We start from the raw sequence: 25823 nt of genomic DNA, 5'->3' as shown, positions 1-25823 counted from the left end.
CAGCTAGGTAGCCCAGGGGAGAGCTCATCAGTCCACTGGTTGATCCAGGGACACTTCTGAAGGTACGCAACCTCGAGCTGGTTGTTCCCACAAGCCATCAGGGTTGAAGCAACGATACTGGTCTTCTTGAGATCAGGAAGAAGGGCCTGCTTTCACTGATACTTCAATGGAATTGGTGCTGGTCAGCTGCAGGGGTTGTCCTCAGGTCGAAATTGGGCTGCTTTTCTTTGTAGATTACTTGGATCCAATGATCTGAGGAATGGCTTCAGGAGTCTTCCTTTTATCCAAGATCTCGACTGGAAGCTCGCCCAGGTTCACCAATGGTAAGGATATGCACCATTCAAACCGGCAGTGGCTATCCAATTATGGATAGTCACTTGCCACATCTGTCCAGACATGCACGCACCAGGACGTGTACCGGGACCAGACCGCCAAGTCCCTGCCTCCACATCCAGACTCTTACACAAACTGCCTCTTTTTCCTTGAAAGCAGCAGACGCGCTACACCAGCCCCCTTTCACATGCCAAAAAATCTGATGGTGAAGCTCTGTCTCTCCAAAGAAGGCCAATTGCTGAACATCCTACGAGCACATCCAAGCATCCAGGAAAGGTTTCTCACACAAAGAAATGAATCCTCACTACCCCAGACAGGCATCTGCTAGTCGGAACTGGTTTCAGCCTGACTACAGCCCCAAGTCCTGCGAGACACACCCAGTGACCAAAGATGTCCTTTACATCTCACACACAGACAGAGGGACAAGGGATGGTCATGTTGACCACTCAGATCTTTGGTGCAAACAACTACAACCTCCATTTTGATAAATGGAGTGTGTCAAAAAGGAACCAGTCTGGAAAAATGTAATCCACCCAGTGGAACCCTTTCACACAGACAACAAAACCACCCCCAACCAAGCTACATGACTAACAGAGTGAGGGTACTCTCTCTGGGAGACTAAGGGGTACCTTTCGGCTTTGGATACTCCTGTGTTAGGAGTCATATGTACTCATATGGACTTCAAAGCAATCAGTTTTCAGAAATGAACATTCAGACTTATATTCAAAAAGCATATGTTTTATATTGTATTGATATGGATAGACAATATTCATCTCATATTGTACATTACACTGACAATTCAAAGGAATCAAAATACAATAAGTTCGACCATAAAAATATTCAGGAAAACAAGAACAGAATCAAAAAGAATTTAAAAAATGAATTTGTAAAATCAAAAGTTCTACGCGTTTCGGGATATAGTATCCCTTCTTCAGGAGATAGACAATGTATCCAATTGAAATATTCTTAATAAGTGTTTCTCTTCACTGTAAACAAACAATAGGAATAGTGTCAGTAAATTAGGTTCTTAAGCCAGAATGATTTCATACACTATGCTACCAGGCCGGGTTTGTTCCTACCTGCTGTGAGTGCCAAAAGGAGGTCCTTTAAATCCTCACCAGGATGCCGATCTTTTCAAGTGCCTCATAAAGTACATGTAAGTAAAACATTCTGAGGGCATAGACTTGCAGGAAAGGAATAGTGTGACAGAAGGGCTCCCATTGAGCATAGTCGAAACAGATAATGGCTGCAGAAAGACTATTACTGGAAACATTTGAAACCAGTGGCACCCATTGTGGTTGTGCTCCTGTTTAAGTTGTATCCTACGAGTTTCACACAAATCAACTTTCCTAACTGCACTGTTGAGTCCTGGCTACATTCTTCGAGCTACTTTGGTGCAAATCCCAGTGATTGGCAGTGGTAAGGTGTAGAAACCCCTATTTCCCCCTTCTGGGGAGCTGAATGTACCTTCAGATTCACTTTCTTCAAACATTTGGTGACCTCCAGTTCAGGGGCGGCCACTGCACTCTCACCTTCCCATGAAAAACACAGGATGTGTATTTAGCAGTGAATTCCAGGCACTTTGTTTATGCAGCTGGCCCGTTCAGTCATGGCTGCTCTGGGATCACAACTGGGAACTTTGTGCAGGCCATGATCATATAAAGCTGCACACATATACGTGGCTTTGCTCATTGTGAGAATCTCTTGGAGAGGTAATACGGTTAGCCAATTGCCCTATGTTCTGCATGCCTGCTGTTTTGGGGGTGTATATGGGGGCTTTTAATGGGGTTCTGCTTTAGCTGTCCAAACACACAACAGGTGTTTGTACATGATATCAAGTTTACCTGTACAGTAATGTAACTGGTGGGCTTCCCTGGTTTGGCCAATATTTATTGATCATTATTCAGCATAGTGACACATCAGTAGTGCAGGATTATTTGATGTACAGCTGTTTGAATTGATTTGTTGACTTTCAAGTAACCTGGTCATGTCCAGGCTGAACACAGTTCTGATTTTCGGGTTTGTGCCGTTTTCTGCATTTACAGGATGATATCATTGATGATGTTGCCAGTTTTCTTGCTGCGGCTGATACGCTTAAGGAAAGAGGAGCCTATAAGATCTTTGTCATGGCAACCCATGGAATACTTTCCTCTGATGCTCCAAGGTTAATAGAGGAGTCTGCGATTGATGAGGTAGGACTCTGTTACATTAGAGTAAATCATGAGGGGATGATTTGCCAGAATGTTCCATTCCATGATATACAATTGTGGGCATTCATTTAAAACTGTGACTGCATTACACGCAAGGCTACATCACAGCAAATTAGGGGGAAGGTGGCACAATGTTTTTTGGGGTTTCTGCTGGTCCTTTAAAGGGATGCTTTAACCTTTTTTCCTTGTTTTGTTTGGATTCCTTCTACTGAAGTCCCCCTGCAACTAGACTGAGTTATACGGTCCCATGTTAGCCCATGAAGCTCCTTGGACAGGAGTGCTTTTAAAGCTCCCCATTTGCTGCTGGGTGACTTGAGAACCCTACTTTGGTTTTTGCGAGTAGGCTCGTGGCAGCTGTAATTTAGTTTTGTCTCCAACTGGTGTGCAAGCCGAGTTACCACATTAGCCTGGTGTAACTTTATTGTAGACGTTGGGCTACTAATGTATTTTCTTAAATCCTTGTTTCTGCCATTTTGCTTTTGGAGCCTTTCCTTCATCCGGCAAACCACAAGGTATGTATGTCTAAAATAGAGATGGGGTAGCCTGGGCTGGCTCGGTCCTGGTTAGAGCCAAATGTTTGAATCTGCCTTTGTATTGTATTGTTTATTTATATAGCGCCTATACACAGGAAAGTGTTTAAAAGCACTCAAGGAGGGTGGGAACAAGGGGAAAAACAGTCGCTCAGAGCCCTTGATATTCTGAGATAATAGTCTGCACAGGCAGAGTAAGTGCGTAAACTACATTTAACAGTTGAGGCACAGCAAATAGACCTGACAGCGATGCTACAGTTTTACAAGAGCAATTAAGGAGAGAAGACGGGGAGAACAGACAGACGATCTTCAGGCATGTGCATTTGGATCGCGCAATTGCATCGAGGATAACGGGGAGGGGGACGTCCAAGTGCACCCAGTCGGTGGAGACTGGGGTAAGTGCAGAGAGAGCCACTCTCTCTGGTTATTTCTAATTGCCTTGATGGTCGGTGGCTGTAGGACCCTGAGGCAAGTGCGAGAGAGGACTGGCGGGTGTGCCTGAGACCTGTGCAACTGTCAAGTATCTGTCAGATCAGGCTCCGCGATGACTATGTATACCTCTGTCCCCAAGCACCAGCCAGAGAGAAGTCAAATACCACCCCCCTGGCCAGTTATTGGGCCACAGGTGCAGAAAGCAGGAACTCTGGTAACTCGGGCAACCAGGCAGCTGCAAAGGAACAGGCAAACGAGTATGAATACTTCACAACTATGTCTGTAACAACTCTCTAATACTAGGAATGTAATGACACCTACCAGAATAGCCTGAAAAGCTGCAGTAAGGAAAGCAAATCTTGTGCTGTCCCTCCCTAGGGTGGATGTCAGGAAACGGAGTCCAACAGCAGCAAGATGAACGGGTATTACCCAGTACCTGTGGTAGTTCTTTGATGTTGATTGCACCTGGTTGAAAAGGGAAGAGGTGATAGCTTCCCACTTGAAAAGTGCAGAGTTTCAATAGCCAAGGGATAATCCAAAGCAGTCCATTATACAAGGCAGTAGTCCAAAAACCAGAAAAGCAGGAGTTCCAGTACGCCAAATCCAAAGGGGTAAGCCAAAACAAATCCCAAGTCCGTTAGCAAGGTTCAGAATCCGGCAAAAAGACACCAAGAGTACGTAACGCCACTCACCATCAGAAACAGCTGAGAAGCGTGATCTTTCGTTGCCGGTAGCTTTTTATACTGATTACTTCCTTGATGGGTCACGTGAGCGCATCTGCAACGTCGCGATGTTGCGTGCAATCACGTGACCGGGAAGCCCCAACCAGTGAGGGCGGTGGTCTGCCTCGGCCGTGAACAGTGAAACCTGTTGTCCCCCAGCGCCAGCGTGACCAGAGTTGCCAGGACTTCGGACGCCGCCTTCCTCGTCCTCCCGCGAGCCTTCTGGAGGAAAGGAGCGTGACCGAAACATTGCGCTGCTGGGAGGCAGGTATTATGATTCAAGGAGGATCTGGGCAGGACGTGAGCGGGAGCGGGGAAGGAACCTGGTGGGGAACGTATGGGTGCCGGGGAATGTGGGAGAACAGGCATAACAGAAACTGTGAGGTACACCAGGCTGCCAGTTATCAAGCTGTAAAGAGGAGGAGGGAGAGATGGAGAGAGAAGAGAGCTAGTGTTTAGCAGGGTAGAGGGAGAGCGAAGGAAGAGAAGAGGAACGTCTTGAGTTTCCAGAACTTAGGCTCAAGACAGAGGGCGGCAGGGAGGCTGTTCCAGAGGGAGGCACCTGCTGAGGAGAAGGATCTCCCTCCAAACCTCTGCCTGGAGAACCGGCGCACTCGCAGAAGGTTGGAAGTAGATGAGCGGAGGGCTGGTGAGGGACAGAATTTAGGTAGGCACCGTTGCAAGTAAGTCCCAGGCCCCAGAAAGCTTTGTGGACAATGCAGAGGGTCTTGAACTTGATCCTTGAAGCCACTAGGAGACAGTGAAGGGATTTCAGCACTGGAGAGATGCGGTCCATGGGATTGAGTCCAAGGATAAGTCTTGCGGTTCTGTTCTGGATGTATTGCAGAGGGTGTAGGGCCGAAGAAAGGAGGTTGAGGAAGAGGTTGTTGCAATAGTCCAGCCTAGAGAGAACCAAGGCTATAGAGACAATGAGCCACTGGGGGAAAGTGAGAAAAGGTAGAGTACCTCTGAGGAGGTGTAGCACCTCTGAGGAGGTGTAGCTGATGGTTAGACTTTTTTGAGATGTCAGAGATGTGAGAGGAGAAGGAGAGAGTGGAGTCGAAGATGACCCCAAGGTTTTTTTGCCTCGCTGGTGGGTGCTGACACAGGGCCAAGGGAGGCCGGCCACAGTGAAAGTGGAAAGCGGGAGCAAGGGTGCCAATGCGAACGATCTCAGTCTTACTGGCGTTGAGGCAGAGGTCGTTTGCAGCACACCATGACTGAATAGCGGACAGTCGGATATAAGCGAGGAGGAGGCGGCAGCTGAGGGTAGCCTGAAAGATAGTTGCGTGTCAGCCGCATAGCAATGGAAGTTAGAGGTGGAAGTGTAAATCACACGTGCCAAGGCAGACATATAGACATTGAAGAACCAGGGGGAGAGGTTAGATCCCTGGGTAACGCCACAGGTTAAGAGAGCAATAGTCGAGTTAAACGCTCCAAGTTCCACCTGGGATATGCGGTCGGAGTGAAAGGAGATTAACCACGCCAGAGGCTGACCTGTGATTCCCAGGGTGTCCCGCAGATGTGCAATCAGGATGTTGTTAACCGTGTCATAGGTAGAGGAGAGGTCAAGGTGATTGAGGACAGAGGGAGTGTTAGTGTCAGGATTTGAGAGCAGGTCTTCACGGGTGTTCAGAAGATCAGTTTCCATGCCTCTGGATCCTCTAAGGCCAGGCTGATGGTCATGGAAGTATCCAATAGATTCAGTGTGGGCGTGGGTCAGCTGAGTGTGATGGCCAACTTCTCCAGGAGTTTTCTCAAGAACGGAGTGATGGAGATAGGGCGCTAGTTTGACGGAATGGAGGGATCAGCAGAGGGTTTCTTGAGCAGAGGGTGCACAAGGGAGTGCTTAAGGGCAGTTGGGAAAAGAAAAGCCCAACTCGAGCTGAACCAACCATCACCTTATTCTCCAACATTCAAAAAGAAAATTGGTGACCCGCTGCCACTCAGTAACTGTTAAAAAAAAGTGCATGCAGTCCTCTATTTGCAGAGTGCTTTGTTTATTTCTTGCCAGGAATTGCATGTTGATGCAAAACTAAAGATGCAATGGCAAGGAGCATGTGTTGTCTGAAACCTGCAAAATTGCTAACTGCAGCAAGAAACCCTACACTTGACCAATCTATGCATTCCTGAGCAAATGACTCTACTTAAATGAGTCATATTTTCCAGTTAAATCCCAGTTGGGTAGATTTTCATTCTTATGTGAAATCCCCTTCACATGTGAGTCCACTAGCACATTTTGCTAGACTACTGGATTTTCTTCAGTTCTCCTTAATGGGAACCTTTTTTCCACACTTGCTCATTCTTTTACCCTATCTTTGGGATCCTTTTATATTTCTTTGCATACCTTTTTCTTGGAGTTCTGCTTTCCTCCAAATTTTGTAGCATCTGTTTTTGACTTTTGCAGCACACAGCACTCTGTGCAGTGTTGCTGGAAGCCCTTTGGGCTTCCCTTTTTATTTTCTGTTATTTTCCTTTGGGAACACATGCTCCCAAGGGCAGGGAGATTTTTATCCTTCCTATCTTTTTCTATTGTGAGATCAGCACACCACGTTATGTGGAGTGCTGTGGGGCTGAATTACTGCTCCTGTAACATTTTGGTTAGTGACACGCTAATCTGAATGGCTGGTGGCAGTGGTTTCATCCTACCTACTTTTGTGCAATTTATACTCCCAGCCACGGTAGTGCACGTTAGTGCACAGAAGGGTCACTATTGACCTGAAATGGTGACTGTGTTCTTTTTTCGCCAATTCAAGATGGCTTGTCCTTTCTTGTTCCTTCTGCTGTGCAGGGTTGGGGAGGTCTTGGTCTGACTTGTCTTGGGCAGGATCCCTTTGTGAAGCCTGCCAAGGCACCAGTGTGTCTGTGAGGACAGGAAACGGCTCAGGACTCCGAAACTCTGTTCTTTGTCTTCTGCTGTGCCTGCCTGGAACCAGTTCCAACTGGGAGGCTGGCTGTCCTGAATCGATCGGGTGGTCAACGTTCTTCAATGGTGCTTTGAAAAGGGCACCAAATCCACAGATCCACAAAGCATCCTTTGCCTGGAGCCTTTTCACTCGATTGCTGCTGCAAGATCTATTCCGGTGTCCCTTCTTTCGTCTGCCTAACCAAGAATCCAGTGACCGGGTCAGCTGCTGAATTGCGGCGCATCATGCTGCATCCTCTTCTTCAGGTTTAAGGTATTGTGAAACTCGTGGTAGAACTTATCTAGAGTTGTTTTGGCGCTCCTGTGTGGCTGGATTGCTAATTCATGTGTTTGGGAGTTTGCCCATACACGTTTGCCCAGGCCTTACGCCTGTGTGACTTTCGGGGAGCCTTTTCTGAAGTCCCTGAACCCATTTTACGACAGAAAAGCTTTTCTCACTTGTTACAGAATTCTCCTCTGGAACTACTGACTGTCTTCAGCTGGTGCCTTGGCTATTTTGCCCTCCAATCTGACTGAGACTCTCATAACCAGATAGGGATGGACTTCTACGGTGTTAAGCCACTGAGAAAAGTATTACAAGGGTGAACATGTATTTACCTGCTTTATGCTAGTTGTGTTCCATTCATTTTTACCTGGTAGAGTTATTACAAAAGTATTTTACTTACCTTTTGAATTACATACTGCTATTCTCAAAGTATTAGAAAAGTGTTTAACTTACTGTGAATATTGCATTGGTTTTTCTAAATTATTCATTGTGTGTTATAGTACTTAGCTTAGTTTATATAAAGAATAAACGGTTATTTTTATGTAACTTTTAGTGTGAGTGTTTCTTTGGCCTATGTGTATACTCTTAATTTCCTCCCAACAGCCCTTTTGTCCTCCTAAAATAAGCCTGGCTGCTCAGCCATTGCTACCAATGTAGTTGTGTGGTTCGGTCCTTTAGAGTTGGAGCACTATGCCCAAAGTGTGAGTCTTCTAACGCCCTACTTTTGGTAAACTTATGCAAAACTCCCTAACACTATTTACTTGAAATTACTAATGAAGGGAAGCAGATGGCACAACATATGCTCAAAAATATCCTCGATTCAGCGGACACCTCTGACAGAATCCTAGCTGAGGGCATCTTACTCAAACGCCATTCATGGCTTCGTAATTCAGTATTTAAACCCAAAACTCCGGCAACACTAAAACAGGCCCGCACATAGAAGACACTGTCTTCTTTGGAAAGGATGTAGATGACGCTTGGAGACCGCAAAGATAGAAAATGAAACATGTTAAACACTAGGACAAATATCCAACAAACTCTTTATTCACCGGGGGAGCTTCAATACCTGGCATTCATTTCGGGTCCAAGCGTTCACAAGAGCCTCAGTCTGGTTTTGGGTCCACTTTATCCTCGTGGTACATTCCTCAAGTACAATCTTCCTGTTCTCAAACCAGCCAACAAAGGGGTTTTAAACGATGTAAAGGTTGGGGCAGAACTGCGGCCTCTAGAGGCTCTGCTGCCCTACAACAAATGACATTTCAGTTCAGGTCCCCTCCCATGCTTCCCTGGTAGGGGGTTGCATAACTGTTGTTGCCCACGTATTGGAGGGCACTACATCGGACCAGTGGGTGTTAAGTGGCCACGGGATATTCAATAGAATTTAATGAAAGACCTTGCCATCATCCTTCAAGATGTAGGAGAATGTCTCAAGACCATCGGCTCATTTTACAAGAAGAAATACAAACACTACTAGAGAAGGGAGCAATAGAGCTGGTTCCACTTCTAGAGGTAAACAAAGGTATTTATTCAATATACTTCCTTGTCCCAAAAATAAATCTAACATGTGCCGTGTCTGTAACATTGGACATGAAAGATGCATACTTTCATATTTCAATGATGCCAGCGCGCAGAAAATACCTAAGGTTGAAAGTGGGAAAATCACACTAACAATTCAAGGTGTTACCCTTTCGGCATAACCTCAGCGTCAAGAGTGTTTACGAAAGTACTTGCAGTAGTTCCAGCGCACCTGCGCCGCCAGTCGATTCCAGTGTCCCCTTACCTACACGACTGGCTAACAGGGGACACTCCTCAAATGTGCCTTCAAAACACTCAGCAGGCAATCAAACCACTTTTTCAGTTTGGCCTCTCAATCAATGAGAAACAATCCAGTCTTGTGCCGAGTCAGGTAAAACAATTTTTAGGGGGCGCTAATTCGAACACAAGATTCACCAGCCGTGCCCTCCAACAAGAGGGTCCAAAACATGCTGTTTCAAATCACACAGTATGTAGCAGGTTGTCATGTTAACGTGCAAATGGACATGCGTCTTCTAGGGATGATGGCTGCCTGTATTTACCTTGTGCCACATGCCCGTTTGTGCATGAGTCGTATGCAATAGTGGTTGTCAAAACAATGGTTGCAAGCGGTCTATTGGACGATCTAGTGGTTGTTTTACATCCCCTCGTTTCAGCACTGCAGCGGTGGACAAAAGAGAACCTATTGAAGGACACGCCTTTCTCCAGCATTGGATCTTTCATGGATTCACATGCTGTGAATATTTCCCATCGTCAGGCTGGGAAACCTCGATAACTTTAACCTAGCGTTTTCGTAAGAAAACTGACACCTTGGTGTCCTATCGACGTCTTTTTGCGTGCATTAGGCTACACCAATAGGACATCTGGTATAAATAGCCCCGCCCGCCGCTTCCCTTCAGATTTCAACCGTCTCCAAACTGTTGGGATCACCTCGTGTTTACTCTTTGTGTTCTACACATGCTTTTGGTATTTCGGCGATAAAGTCATCTGTGGCCCAGAAAAAAACACTTTGTAGGCCTTGTGCAACCTGCGGCCTAAAGAAGGTCGTCGAGGGGGACAGCCATGCAGATTTTCTGTACCCCAATCATTCTGCGGACGCCTGTAAGATCCGTTGTGGATTTTCTCAGAAAACACTGAAGGGCCGCATCCACCAGCTGATTTGTTCACTCAACAAGGGCACTTACCCGGGTTTGGAGTTTTTGTCCCGGGGATCAGGTCTTCAGCTCCGACGGTGAAGGTGTCATCTACGCAGCGAAGGGCGGGGTCCGCGGAACCCCCCAACAAGAAGCAGCGCACAGAGGTGCCCACGTCGGAGGTGGGGAAAGGTGCCAGTTCCTCTGGATCCAGGTCGCATCATTCTAAAGGGGGTGAGTGGCTCTTTGCTGTCCAAGTCGGCGAGACCGGACAAGTCCAAGGTGTCGAGTGCTAGGCCCAAGAAGTCCGGGCTGAAGTCTGCGTCGGTGGAGAGAGAGAAGTCGAAGGCGCGGGAGTCTTCCTCCTCGAAGCACTTGTCTAAGGAACGTCATAGGTCATCTTCCAGCCGGGACTCGTCGAAAAACCGTTCTGGCGATTCATCCAAGCGGTCCGCTTCGTCGGAGAAGGCCAGACCTGTGGAGGCCTTAGAACCGACGACGAGGTCGTCGATGGAGGTTCCGTCACCGACAGTTGTGGTACAGTCCTCACTTCCGCCTTCGACGGTGGTGTTGTTTGCTCAGTCTACGGCCGTGACTGTCGGTGGGCTGCAGTTGCTGTCGACGGCTCCGCTGGAGAAGGATGGTGGTTTGTTCCCGACGGGGGATCCGTGGCAGTCTGGTGCCGGCTTCGGGCCGTTGCTCACGGTAGACATTCTTCAACAGGATCCTGCTCCATATTCTGTGTCCTCTGGTCTGGAGGAGGAACATGAACCAGGTTTCGATCCATCAGCGCTGGGTCTGTAGGAGGCAGGTCCGTCTACGTCTAGTGGGGTTGGGGCTGAAGCCCACTGTACCCGTTGGTGAACCCGCACTCTCTGCTGTCCATGCAGGTTTTGAGTACACTCCAGTCGTCGTTGGAACAATTGGATGCAAGACTTCCAGCGACTCCGGGCCCGGTGGCTCCAGTGGTGCGTAGTGTGTCTGTAGAGGCCCCTCGACCAAGTCTCCCCAGGAATTTACCTCCGGTGCGGCTGCCATTGCCTTTGCCGGTGGGATTGGGCCTTCCCAAAAGTCATCCAGAGGAAGGGGAGCGAGCCGATTCAGATCCGGAGAGCGTGCCTCGTGCCACGCTGTTGACGGTGTCCTCGTCGCCCAGGAGAGACGACACTTGGGATACAGACCGTGAGGTGGAACCGCCTAGTAGCCCGGATCAGCCGGATGATGTTGAGGCGTTTCACGCTGTGATGGTGAAGACATGCCAAAAATGTGGCCTTCCTCCTGAGGAAGAACGAAAGGACTGTTTTTCTTCGATCACATGGGCAAGCAAGGAAGGCAGTCTTCTCGGTTCCCATATTGGACCATGTGTGGCAGGAGGGCCTGCGCACAATGCGCCACCCTTTTTTCGGAACCAGCCGTGAAGTGGTGTCTGGATAAGAAGTTTAAGGCTCCAGAATCGACCCCCAAGTGCCTCATGTCTCAGCCCACGCCAGAGTCAGTGGTTTCGGCGGCGGCTAGTCGGAAGGCAAGGAGCCAGCGCAAGTGTTACGCCCCCGACAGTGAGGCCAGAAAGCAGGATGCATTCGGGAAGAAAGTACTCACGGTGTGTGCACAATGGTGAAATCTGCTAATTCCTTGGCCATTATGGCCCAGTATGACAGGGAGATGTGGCACCGGTTGGCCCCGCTCTTAGATCATTTCTCGGAGCAAAAACGCAAGGAGGCTATGCTGCTGGTTTGAGAGGGAGTGGAGGCCTCCAACCACAGCATTAACATTGCAGTGGACTTGACAGAGTTGGGCTTCAAACAAATAAATAATGGTGTTGTGCTCCGGAGGCAGGTGTGGCTATGCTGCACTGACTTTTGTCCATAGATCCAGCATAAAGTAGTGGACATGCCCTGTGAGGGTGAGCAGCTCTTATGCGACAAAATCGACAAGGCGCTAAAGGGGATGAAGGAAGATTCTGAGACGGCGAAGTCCCTGGGGGCTTTGCAACTGGGCTCTTCTTTTCTCCCCTTTCGAGCATTTCGAGGGGCCTCTGGTAATGCCAGGTTTGCGACAGAGGTTACAGTTGCTCCAGTTACCCTTCCCAATGCTTCTGGCGCTCATTCCAGTCTGCGCAGAACAGCGGGGATTATGAGGCACAACGTAAGAAGGGTCCTGCCGCTTAGGGATGGCAGTCTAAGTCTCAGCAAGGACTGCCATGTGGGTAGTCACCTTGGAGGCAGAGTGTCGCGACACATCGACGAGTGGAGTCTTATTACTACGGGGCGCTGGATACGGTACGTCTCGGCCACTTGTTTGAGTTTGGCATCCTCAACTCCCAATTCCACCTGTGCAAGTGGTGCAGCCGCATCTACCAGTCTTGCGGCAGGAGGTGGAACTGATGTTGGCGAAAGGGGCAATGGAACCAGTCCCGGTGTCAGAACGGCACACCCAGTATTTTGTCATCAAAAAGCTCAATGGAAAGTGGATGCCTATTCTAGCTCTTCGGCCGTTGAACAAGAATCTGCAACGCCTGAAGTTCAAGATGCTTACGCTGCAGATGTAATACGGTCAGTGCAGCTGGGAGAATTCCTGGCGTCATTGGATTTGGAGGATGCTTACTTTCACATTCCGATGCAGCCAAACCATTGCAAGTTCCTGCGCTTTATGGTCGGGGACGATCATTACTAGTTCCGTTTCTTCCCGTTTGGGCTGACGTCGGCTCCCAGGACGTTCACAAAGTGCCCCGCTCCAGTGGCTGCCTTCCTCCACAGGGGGGACATAATTTCCTCTTTCATCCTACTTCCCCTCTTCTTCCCTTTCTTTCTCATACCTCCATCCCATCTCCTGTTATCTCTGTATTCTTCCCCCGCTCTGACCTCCCTTTCTACTTCACTTTCTTCTTCCTCTTATCTATTCCTCCTTTAGAACTGGTCAATTGATCTACATAATGTTTTTGATGGTTTGTTTCATGTCTTTGTAACTTAATGCTTCTTGTTAAATATATATTCTTGTTGTTGTATTGTAAAGCGCTTTGGCGTAAAGCGTTATATAAACCTAATAAATACAAATACATGTGTACCTGTATCTGGACGACTGGTTGGTATGGAGGTTGTCGCCGGAAAGGGCGTTGGAGTCTCTCCAGGCGTCCATGAGCCTGCTGCAACAGCTGGGGTTCCCCGTCAACTTCGCAAAATCCTATCTGATGCCATCCAGGGAGTTGGTTTTTCTCGGTGCTCAGTTTCTCACATAGGAAAATCTGGTGAAGCCTTTGGACGAAAGAGTGGTGAAGTTGCAGTCCAGGCGGCCGAATGGGGCAGAGGAACTTTGGTCTCGGTCCGCAGTTGCATGTAGCTGCTAGGTTCCATGGTGTCCTGCATTCCGCTTATTCTGAATTGTCGCCCGTTTATACGGCCGGTGCAGGAATTTCTCGCCGACATGTGGTTGCAGAGTCTGGGGGTTATGGTCAGACAAGGTGGTCATCTCCCGGGGGCTGGTGGAAGCCCTGTGATGGTGGGCTTGCACAGACAATCATGTGCGGGGCATGCCCCTGCTGGAGCGAGACTTTCAGTTCACGATAGTGACGGACGCTTCCCAGGTGGGTTGGGGGGGGCGCACCTCGACCAGTCACAGATCCAAGGCCTGTGGTCCCGCGAGGAGGCGTTATTGCACATCAATGTCCTCGAGTTTAGAGCGGTGCATTGGGCCCTGAAATCCTTTCTACCTCACATCCAAGGTGCAGTAGTTCGCGTGTTGACGGACAATACCACCAAAATGTTCTATTTGAGGACGCGGGGAGGCATGCATTCTCAGCTCCTGTCCAGAGAGGCTCAGGAGGTGTGGCATTGGGCCATTGCACAGGGAATTCACATTACGGTTTACCATCTGCTGGGGACCCAGAATGTTCAGGCAGATGCTCTCAGCAGAGACGAGGAGCAGTTGCACGAGTGGAAGCTGGAGGAAGAGCAGATGACGAGGATCTTCCAGAAGTGGGGGTTTCCCCCTCTCGACTTGTTTGCCACGCCAGAGAACAAGCAGTGCCCATAGTTTGCCAGCAGAGTGGCCCATCCAGAGTCAAAAGGCGATGCGTTCCAGTGGACGGGCTTTTTCGGGTATGTGTTCCCTTCGTTTCCGCTGATTCGGAGGACAATCCAGTTGGTGCGCAAGTACCCGTGGAAAATTATCTTGGTCGCCCCATTCTGGCCAGGCAGACGTGGTTCTTAGATCTCCTTCATCTCGCAATCGAAGAGCTGCTTCGTCTGGTAGCAGAGCAGGATCTCCTGTTGCAGGACGAGGGGAGTGTGGCATCACGATACGGCATCTCTCAGCCTCGCTGCGTCGCTCCTGACCACTCTGAGTTCAGTCATCTAGGTATCTCACAGGTGTGTCGTAGCATCCTGGAGGCGGCAAGGGCGCCTTCCACCAATGTCTTTTACAGTAGAAAATGGGCGATATTCTGTGCCTGGTGTGAGCAGCAACCGGACATGCAGCCTTTGGAGGTTTCTCCGGCCCAGGTTCTTCCTTACCTGCTGCATCTGGAGCAGGGGGGCCTGGCGTTGTCTTCAAAGTACATTTGGCGGCCATTTCCAGATTCACCAGACAGCGCCATGCTTCTGCTCTGTTTAGTGACAGACTGGTTAAGCACTTTCTTAAAGGACTTTTTCTGACATTTTCCCCCAGAGAAAAGGTTTGCTCCGGTATGGAGTCTCAATGTGGTTCTATCTGCTCTCATGAAACCGCTGTTTTAGCCCATGTCGATGGCGTCCTTGAAGTTCCTCTCGTGGAAAGTTGCATTTCTGGTTGCAATCACATCTGCCAGAAGGATTTCAGTGCTTCAGGCGCTGGTCATTGACCTGCCGTATCTGCGATTCATTAGAGACAAGTTTGTCCTGTTTACTAATCCGCACTTTATACCGAGTTCCTTTGGCGTATCACAAACACGCTATGATTGCCTTGCCCTCATTCTTCGCTAAGGCGCCCACGCCGGCGTAAAGAGCCCTGCATTCCCTGGACATCAAGAGGGCGCTGAAGTTTTATCTGGCCCGTACTCAGGACTTCATGAAGTCGGAACAGCGGTTTGTGGCTTTTGGTCCCTCCAGCAAGGGACAATACATTTCCAAGCAAGGACTTTCCCATTGGGTCTCATCCACAATTTCATTTTGACGCGGGAAGGCTTGCAAGCCCTTGAGGGGCACTCCTAAGGCCCATTGTACGAGGGCCACGGCATCGGCGGTGGCACTCTGGCTTGGAATACCGCTCGGTGACATTTGCCTGGCAGCTTCTTGGGCGGTGCCGCATACCTTCACCAGACACTACTGTCTGGGACAGCAACATGTGGAAGATGTGCTGGTGGGACGGGCGGTCCTCCAATGCCTGTTTCAATAAGGTAAGCCCAGAAGCTTCCGGGGTTTTTGTTTTACTCTATCACTTGCTGGTTCTGTTATCAGGAATGTTGTTGGATGTTATTCCTTGTGTTCGTGGTTATGGTCTGGGGGCATGGGGTTGGTTCGCTTGTTCTGCACCGCCAATGGTTGATCATACTGCTATGTGTAATCTATTCACAGCATGTGAATCCATGAAAGATCCATTGCTGGAGAAAGGAGTAGTTTCTTAACTGTAACTCCATTTCTAATGGATTGTGTCCTCCCACGTATTCCTCATCTTAGATATATTCGTGTCTTGAGCTTTGCTGCTTTGGAAAAACAAATTCACACAAGAGGGCGCTGTGTTTGAGATCACTGCGTCGATGTCCCTCGAGGGCTGCTGACGAGCGTCGACATAATCTGCAGTATAAATTGCTCAAGCCCCGCCCTTTGGCTTCAGTTCCGTTTTTCCGACAGCTTTCGCTTCGTGGTACGAAAAACGGCACTTCAGTTCTTCGAACAATGTCTTCCTCTTTGAAATTCTTCCACGCCCAAATCTGGTTTAAAAAAAAAATGTCAGAAGTGTGGAAAGAAGATGTCTATCACTGACCCCATCGAAATTGCCTTCGGTGTTTGGGTCCGGTCCATCGGGTAGACGAGTGCGGTTCCTGTCAGGCAATGACCAACAAAGCTCTCAAGGAACGGAGAGGTAAATTGGCGGTGTGGGAGGAATCCTTGAAGTCTTCTTCGAGGAAAAAGAAAGACTCGGGTGAGTCGAATAGTAAATCACAACACAAATCGAAGAAATCTACATCGAAGAGTCGGTCTAGAAAATCGTCCTATTCTTCTTCGAAAAAATCGAAGAAGAGTCGCCGCCGATCTCCCTCTTCCTTGTCGTTGACCGATACAGGGGTTATCACCTGCCCTTCAAAGCATGATTACCCTAGAAAGTGGGAGGTGTTCAGAGCCTCGATGATGCAGATCTTTGAGAATGCGTTCCGGACCCTCTCAAAGAAATCACTGGAAGAACTTGCCCCGGCTCATTCTAGAAATGACAGAGGGAGATCAAAGCCCAAACGGTTAAAATCCGGCGAGAAATCGTCAAGGGTGTCATTGAGGGAGACTTCTCCGACACCTCATAAAAAAGCAAAACGGGCCTACTGGTGCATAAATCGGAGGCATTACCTGACAAAATGGCGTCCGGTCCCCAAACGCCATCAAAGTCGGTATCGAAGGTCTCCTCGACGCCTCTGTCGAAGGTGTACTCAATGCCGGTATCGAAGGTGGCGTCGACACCTTACTCAAAGGCACTTACATCGAAGGCTTCTTTGACCGTGTTGAAACCTGTGTCGACGATATCTTTGTTTCCGCAACATGAACCTGATACAATCTGGTTTCTTTTTTAATTAATGACAAGTAAGTTTAGCTTTATAGCCTTTCATGGAACTTTATACAGTGGGAGCAGATTCAATGATTTTAAGAAGGCGTACAGTTGCCAAAATGATTGAATTACAGCTTCCCCACATGCAGGTAGCCCACACAAGATTCCTTCCTGTAACAGTATTTGCATGGTGGAAGGCTTTCAAAATGTTAAGTCGCTCTACTTCAAAGTGCTTACAGAACAGAAAAAGATGTTTTAAAGTTTCTTCTGCCTGTTCATTTTTGCAGAATCGACAAGTAAGAGTGTCAAATGAATTTAATTGTATTGACCAGAACTTAGTTCTGGATTTGGTATGGAGTAGATCAAGATAAAATTGCATATATAGTGTGTGAGAAGTTGGACAAGGAAAAAGCAATAAATATTGCAAGCGAGGATATTGCTTATGTCTGAAGCTGGCATATTCGGAAAATGAACAATACTTCTAAATTAGGTCTGATGTCATAGCCCAATAGTTTAGGAAAATTATTTTTCTGGCAAGACGCCTTTTCCATTGTAATTCTTCAGGCAAGATATTAATCTGAGATAGCAGCTTGAAGATCCATTTTTGAAAGAAGTGAATGGATTTCGGTTGAGAAATTTTTTGCATCAATGAGAAATCTTCATAGATGGAATTTGACGGTGGAAAACGCATTTTTATGTAGGTATTTAAAAGTCTCCAATTGTAAAGTGATGCTAATGAATTTAAACCCAATTCATGTGTTAAAATGGCATTGGGTAGATAATTTGGGAGACTCAGCGTAGACTTCCAAATCCTTGCTTGCAGTTTATTTAAGAAGACATCGAGATCTACAAGACAAAGGTCCAGTCCGTATAGTATTATGGCTTCCACCTTCTTCAAATAGTATTAAAAAAGGGTGGTCAATGAACATTTTAAAAATTTCCGAAGAATTGTTTTCATTTGTCCAATCAGAGGAGTTACTTTGTCGGCAAGCTCTTTCTGCCAGAATAACAATGATCTATTATGTGGAAGATTATATTCTAAATAGGTTAGATGGCTGACTAGATGGATTTCAGATGAATCAATCATCCATTGAAATTTTCAGTTTTTTTTTCTTGTTTGAAGATAGAATTATGATATTGGATTTCATTGAGTTTACAGTTAAGTTGTTTGTTGTACAGTATTTAGAAAAACATTCCAGTTTATTCTGAAGCCCTGCGTGCGTTTGATCTAGAAGAAGGACATCATCAGCACATGCTAGCCATGAAAGATGTAAGTCGCCTATTCGTACTGAAAAGGATTTATTAGGATTCCAGATACTCCTGATGTCAGACAAATAACGATTAAAGAGTACCGCTGCCAGGTTGCATCCCTGTTTGACTCCGATGAAGGTTGGGATTGCTTCCGTCAGACAACCTTCTTTGGAGATTCTTACTTTAAAGTTGGTATTATGATGAAGTAAGGAAATAAGTGCAACCAGATAAGGGGGGAATTTGTATTCCAACATCTTTAGCCACAGTCTGCCTCTGATAACACAATCAAAGGCGGAAGAAAGATCTAATGAGGCGATAAAGATGGGCCCATGAGTGTAATATTGAGCTGCAGCGGTTAAATGAGCTAAAATTGTTGCATTGAGTTGAGTACCCATGGATTTCGGGAACCCCGATTTGTGCTTTGCTGAGGATGGAATTTTTGGTTATTAAAGTTTCCACCTCACCAAGTAACAGCAGCCCAAACACTTTAGCTGCAACGTTAATGAGCGCAATAGGGCGGAAGTTCAATGGATCATTCAAAGTGCCCTTTTTGTGAATAGGAATAATGATGGAAGTGACCCATGAGTCTGGTATTGACTTAGTTTTGAAGACAATTTGGAAGATCCTTAAGAAAATGATTGCCCAAAATTGAGGATCATCTTTTACCACACATGGAGGTAGACCATAAGGCCCTGGGCATTTCGATGGCTTAAGTTTGTTGATAGCAAACACAATATCGTTAGTAGTCCAGGGGCAGTTAGATGGAATCGTGAGCAATAAGTTTGAAATGTCAAACAGAGAGCCTAAACGGAAAGGAGTATTTAGCTTCGTAAAATGTAAACCAGGTGGTACCATCAATAGAAGAATCTAAAGAATCGCGGACGATCCCATTTACGGAACGTAGAATACGCCAAATGTCTCTAGTGTTGTAATTACAGATGTAATTAACCATTTTTTGATTTATAACAAGCGTAGTTTGAAAGCGTATTCTTTTAGTTTTGTTTTTGAATTTCTGTAAAAGAAATGTTTTTGCAACACAGCATTCCACACTACCAAGGTGGAAGCCACCTTTCTTTAATCGCATTAATTAAAAAAAAATTGTGTGTCTTTAAATTGGCAAGCAAGACTGAAAAGGAAGGGCGTGCTACGCGTGTAGGCAAAATAGGATTGGAGTGTGGAATCAGTGATTTGAGATGTACTTGGATCATGTTCAGATTCCATTTGAGAATTTTTTCAGATGGGTTATGATGTCGGTCACAGTCTGGCCAGAGATCACGATTCACTAAGAATGTTAGGCGTCGGCATGTGGAAGCATTCCAATGAATTGAAAGTAGAGTTCTATCAGTTTCGATTAAAGCTAAAGTCGGTAAGTTTTGGAAACGTTCTACTGCAGTTGCAATAGTAGTGAATATACTAGCGTGATCACCAATAGTAACAGGAAGGGTGACAATGGGGTAAAGTAAGCCTGATAAAAGACACCTCTCCTCCACGTAAAATTATTTTGCATCGACATTGGAAGGATTACAAATAAGTCCCAATCAGAAAAAAATCGGGACCATTTTCTACCGTTGGGAGAGGCGTGTATGAAATGACTGGATATGGTAGAAGATAGATCTAAAGTAGTGGTGGCATATAAAAAAGAATTGAAGTCCCCTCCCAAAATAATTTCTGCTTGAGTGTTATTTACGGTTAGTTCAATGAAGGTATTGTTTAGACTATTAATGGTGGAATCAATGGACAGAGCAGCAGGGTTCCAGTAAAGTGAGATAAGAATAACATTTTTTAGAATGTGGCTACAAATGATAAGGTCGATCAGAATAAAAAATGATGTGTTAAAAGTATGGTTTACAGTAAACCGTAGATTATTATTAAGCAGGATGGCTGTCCCTCCTGAGGGCCGACCTTGACTGTTCTTAGTGGCCGGATTATAAAGAGAGGTAAAGCCATCACATTCAATGTCTTTGGAGGACATGGTTTCCTGAATGAATCAAATTGATGGTAATGGCTGGAAGCTCCTTTTGAGAAACCATGATTTAAAATGTTTCAAACCGCAGCAATTCCATGACCCAATTATTAATTCATTACATTATGAGGGCTGCAAGGAGGAATTTGAGGATGCCGCTTTTGTGAGAGGTAATACACCTAATAATCCATTTAATGCAGTTGTCGGAGAGGCTAATTGTGCCAAGATTTCAGAGTTGTCATTCTGAGTGGCAATGGAGGACAGTTTCCTTTTGACGGGAAGGTATTACAGGTGGAATTAACTCAAGAAAGTCCATCGCTTTTTCTATCGAAAGGAATGCATGTAATTCAAGCCCCAAAAATGCCAAATCCGATTTAAACTCCCACAGTAGTTTTCAATGATTGGAGTTTGGTCTTTGCAGAGCATGCAGTTATTATTGATATTTGCAAGTTTGATCCATTCTGCATCTTGTGTTACAAGAATGCGAAGAGAGGGAATTTTGTACAGAGTGTTCATTAGGAAGGTGCGGTTAACACGGGAGGTACCATTCACCTGTCTATTGCTAATCCAGCCAATTGTACATTGCATATCTGGGGAAATTTCTTGAAATGGAAGTAAGGTTTCATTATGTATTACCAAAGGAAAAGAGGGCAAAGTAGGTTCTTCCAACTTCAAGTCTTTTTCCAATTTTTGAGCTTGAGCAATGAAGGCCAGAGGACCTTTTGGAGGATTGCGACCTGGGATATCACCACAAGCAAGTGCATTGTTGTTTGGTTCTAAGGAAGGTGCCTTAAGCATGGATATTGCTTGTCTGGACGCTTCCTCGGTAGTTGCAAGCAAAGGTGGAGAATGAATCAAAGCCTGAACAACAAGAGGCGCAGGGGGAGTCGACCCTGCAATGTGTGGAATCGAATGTTCACTAGAAGCAAATGAACAGTTTTTTTTATTTTGTACAGTTGGAAAGTATGTATTCATGTTTGCTTGCACTATGTTTGAGGGTTCGGCATGACACAAGTTGGAAGAGATCAAAGAAGGCACACCAGGCTTGCTTATTTCAACTTCTGGCATCAACATAGATTTGGTAGGAGGTGAAGGATTTGATTCATTGCAGGGTACATCAGATGACGTCTTCTGTAGTGATTTGATTTGAAGTGCTTTTTTGCTTTCTTCGTTAAGTTGGCTCAGATTTAAGAGTTGTTCTTCAGTAGGTTTAATACCTCTTTGCTCTGAGCCAACAGAAGAAGCCTGAGACATGTGTGAGCTGTTTGACGGGTTTGGTGTTTTATTGTTTTTTGCTGTTTTTTTTTACTGGCCTTCTGAAATGTTTTTTTAGTCCTTCTTGACGTATGATATATATTTGAGACTGTAGAAGCTAGTACAAGAGGCTCCGCAGTTGAAGCAGAGCTTGTCTCTGTTTTCTCCAAAATCTCTGAGGGGGAAGGACTGTCAGGTGCCTCACCGTCCGTTTTTAAGGGATATTCTCCGGATTCATTTTGGAAAAAGGTAAGAGGAACTAGTTTAGCATTAAATAGAATTTGTTCCAACTGTTCATGCTGCAATTTAGCAACAGAAACCAGATCAATGGGAGGTGACACAGTAATACCTTCACCAACACAGGAGTCTGAAGACAATACTGAAGCAAACGAGGTGGGAATTCCTTTTGCTAGCAAAAGGTCTTCCTTTGTTTGCGTTCCCTGTGAATGTACAACCAAAAGAGCAGAGGCTGCAGACAGTTTTATTTACGATAGCTGCAGCACGCTCATGACAAGTTGTATGAAAATTGTGGCATGCTTCTTGAGCCAGAATATACCCTTCAATTCTGGCCAATTTCTAAATATTAAGGGTCAGTTTCTCCCTCATATCCTTTAGCAAGTGATGGGTATATTCATGTCCTTTGTCCAAGAGGTTTAGAATCCTGGAGAGTACAGGGAATGTGTGAAGCTCGTGTTGCATGGCATGCACGGAGTCGCCCTCTTAAAGTATGGAGGACACCGGGGAATGAGATATAGTCGGGTTGGGTGGAGTATCTTCAAGAGTGTGCTTGGAAGGAGAATGGACATTTTCTGCGGGTTGTAAAAGTACATTCTTGCGAGGGAATAATTCCCTTACAGGAGAACTGGCAAGCTTATTAGCACCAAAGAATGGATTAGGCTTGCTGCAGTTGGCATGTGCGTTGGACAAAGAAGGTAAAGGAAGTGGTGCCGGATGGAAATGCACCCGCTTGCGAAATGCTCTCGCAGAGGAGGCAGGGGTGGAAGGGCCAAGTGAAAGACTAATTCGCTGTTCAAGTTCCGAGATTACCCCTGGCGCAAGCATAGAGGTGTCTGAGAGGGGTGCAAATGACATATTGTGTGGGCCTTCATTAGAGTTCATCATTTACAATGCCCAAAGCTGTTGCTTTAAATTTCACCGTAGAGTCATTAGCTGCCTTTAAACTGAAGGGTGGTGTTAGTGTTTTAGACTCTTCCAATGGCTCTGGAGCAGTAATTAGGGGGATGGGAAAGGACCAAAGGTAGATTTTGTTTAGGAACAGCACACACGTCTTCTTGGACTGATGCAGAGAGTAAAGACTTTTGTCCTGTCCCCAGTGATTGCCTGGATTCATCATTTTTACGAGGCATTTTATTAACGGGCATCTTCTTTGGGGAGTCACAAATTTGTTTACCGTTGCTCAAAGTGGATTCCATGAACAGATATATAACAGTACTGTTAATGATGTGGAGGAAGGCTGTAGGTTTTATTTTCCCACTTATAGCAGTGCAACTGCAATAAAATTTACTTTGTACTCACAGGTGTGCACGCAATAAGTAGATGCAGCTGAAATAGTGATAGATACTTGTATACATCAATAATTGCCAGCAAGTGTATAGCGAATCACAATTCTTAATTTGCACTTTACACCACACGCACACGGCCTAACTACTACTTTGGAGGCCACATTAAATGTGCCGGGTGTTTAAATTGCTGGTAGGGGGATCACTTAAGAGGAGTGGCCCGCAGGCTGCACCTCGCACAGCTATCCGCCCTCAGATCGCACTTCCAGCTCCGGGCTTTGTCTGCTGCCTAATAGCTGACTGCTGGGCCAGGATGTTTTCCTTTTTTATTTTTATTTTTTTAACTTGCAACACCAGCACAGAAAAATCAAACTACAAATCCCAGGAAGCAATTGTAGGTAACAGGAACAGACACAAGTCCGTTCACCAGCAGAGCAGTTCTACTTGCTACCACTGAGTTCGAACGCGCAGCATACTAACGCTCACAGTTCAGACAATGGAGGATTCGAACAAAAACAGCTATGCAGCGGGATCAAAAGGGCACAGCTCCGCAGACTCCCACTATGTAGATTACACGGCACACAACCGCTCGTAAGTTTTCTGAGGCAGAAATTCACAGATGGATCAAACAGATGAATCTCGGCAGTCTCCCACTATGTTTAGCCATTCAGCACACCGCCATTCACAAAGACAGAACCAGATCAGCAGGATCAAAGAGACGCCGCTCCGCAGTTTCCTGTTATGTTTAGACACTCGGCATACCGCCGTACAACAAAAACAAGACCTGGTCAGCAGGATCAAAGAGACGCTGCTCTGCAGTCTCCTTCTGACATATGAGCCTGGATTGCTTTACCGAGGTATCCGACCTTCGAGCACAATCACTACAATGTTAAATCAAAACAGCACAGCAGCGCTGATTCCTGTTGCTTTCATTTTTCACAGTACATTTTTTACAAATATTTTTCCCCCCGCAGACAAATCTTCGGATCACCAGGGTTGTGGCTTCACACTTCGCCACCAATATCGATTTGTAACAGTCACTCGCAGATAAGTAGGTCTGTTTTAGTAAGTTATTTCAAAGTCACAATGTTGGCTGTTGTGACGAGATGAGTGCAAAATTAATGGATCATGTTTCCTCGCAAAAAAGGCCAAAGCTCATGGAAAGTACCTTATCCTTCTCCGTCCCCCAACGGACCACAACAGACCACTTTCTTCCCCACTTCCACTCCGCGCAGCAAGTGGTGTTTTGTAGATAGTGGAGGCAGGGGCTCCCTTGATGCTCCTCCTCCAACAATAGCAACAGAGGAAATACTCCCAGGCAGTTAGGGCAGACCGCAACAGACCACTTTCTTCCCCACTTCGACTCCTTTGTCGAGGCCAACGTAGATTCCGGCACCTATATCGACGCCTTTGTCGAAGCCAAGGTCTATGCCTACAACGTCCTCGGATAAAATGTTCCATCCTGTGCGTAGACAAGATTTTTTCAAATCTATGGCTTCTATCTATGAAGAATCTTCTGAAGAGGACATTTCCCCTGCTGGGGTAAAATTAGGAACAAGAGATGTTCCTGAGGAGTTAATTGAGCCTCACTCCAAAATGGCTGACCTATATGAATGTCTGCAGACTGCTAGTGGACTGGACACATCTCCTGAATTGGATTTTGAAAAACCTGATCCTGCTGACCATGCAGACTCAGGATATAGGAGACTTATGAATAAGGTAGTAGAATTTATGGAGTGGAATAGAAATTCCCCTATATATGAACAAGATGATATGACGGACATTCTCAATGAAGGTCCTCAAAAGGATCTTGTCCTTTCCTTTCACATGACACTTCAAAAGAAGGTTATGGCCACATGGGAAACCCCAGATTCGGGACTAGCTGTGAATAGAAATTTAAACAAGGAAATACAGATCCTCTTCCTCTGACCCAGAATACTTAACAAAACATCCCTCACCTGAAAGCTTAGTGAGCCAGGCAGGCACATCCTCTAAACATTCGGCATATCCTTCAATTCCCCCAGATAGGGATGATAAAAAAATTGATGCATGGTTTCGAAAGATTTTCTCTTCGGGCAGCATGGCCTTAAAATCAACAAATGTGACTTGCACCCTTGCAAGATTCGCATACACCCTGTGGGATAGTATGACTGCAGCGTCTGAACACATTCCTGAAGGCAAGGAGCGAGAAGGCTTCCTTGCGATTGTGAAAGATGGAAAGGCGGCTATGGGGGAATGCCCCCAAACAGGACTGGAAACTGCTGACAGCATCAGTAGGTCCATGGCATCTAGCACACTGCTATGCAGATTGGCGTGGCTGAGGAAGTCGGGCTTCGCTCCAGATGTGTAGGCCGGGCTACTCAATATGCCATTTGATGGCTTGAGGTTGTTTGGCAGCAAGGCGGACGAAAGTTTAGAAAAGCTGCAAACTTCAAAGGCAGCGGCTAAGTCACTTAGCGCCTCCATAAAACAACCTCAACAACACTCCTACTCGGGCTCCTCTTCCTAGAGGAGGTGTCCTTTTCGATTCTACTCCTCATTTGGGAGAGGGAAGGGACAGGCCAGTCAAAAAGAACAGCAAAGAAAATGTCCTCGTGGTGTAAGAGGAAAGGGTGCTAGTTCAACCCCAGCAGCGGCAACGGTACCCTCTGTCACTGCTGCAGCTGCTGCAAAGCCACTCTGAGGCCTTCACCCACAAAACCCCGGTGGGAGGCAGGATCTCCCAGCATCTGAACGAATGGCGGGGCATTACTTCAGATTCTTGGGCACTGTAGACAGTAGCCCAGGGTTTCTGCCTTTCTTTTCAACGAAGGCCTCTGGGCCATACGCCGGGAGCCAACTCTGTCAAAATTCCAGACCCGCTCCTTGTGCAGGAGATTTTAACCCTGCTAGAGAAAGGTACAGTAGAACATGTACCTGTAGCGGAGAGGATCAAGAGTTGGTACCCCCCCTTACTTTCTCATCCCAAAAAAGGACGGAGGATTGAGACCCATTTTGGACTTAAGAGACTTGAACAAGTTCCTCG

At 46.4% G+C, this 25823-nt stretch overlaps 1 protein-coding gene across 2 annotated transcripts in view; it reads left to right on the top strand.

Moving 5' to 3' along the window:
* PRPSAP2 (phosphoribosyl pyrophosphate synthetase associated protein 2) overlaps positions 1 to 25823 on the top strand; it is a 746926-nt gene that overhangs the window by 657993 nt on the left and 63110 nt on the right. For both annotated transcript variants that reach the window (XM_069645686.1, XM_069645687.1), the window contains exon 10: positions 2379 to 2525. In XM_069645686.1, the coding sequence (XP_069501787.1) occupies positions 2379 to 2525 (147 nt within the window). The remainder of the gene's footprint in view (positions 1 to 2378; positions 2526 to 25823) is intronic.

The sequence above is a fragment of the Ambystoma mexicanum genome, chromosome 2p (assembly GCF_040938575.1).
Source record: "Ambystoma mexicanum isolate Mex_15411 chromosome 2p, UKY_AmexF1_1, whole genome shotgun sequence".
Classification (NCBI taxonomy): Eukaryota; Metazoa; Chordata; class Amphibia; order Caudata; family Ambystomatidae; genus Ambystoma; species Ambystoma mexicanum.
The sequence above is the reverse complement of the archived record's forward strand: the minus strand, read 5'-3'. Positions and strand labels throughout refer to the sequence as shown.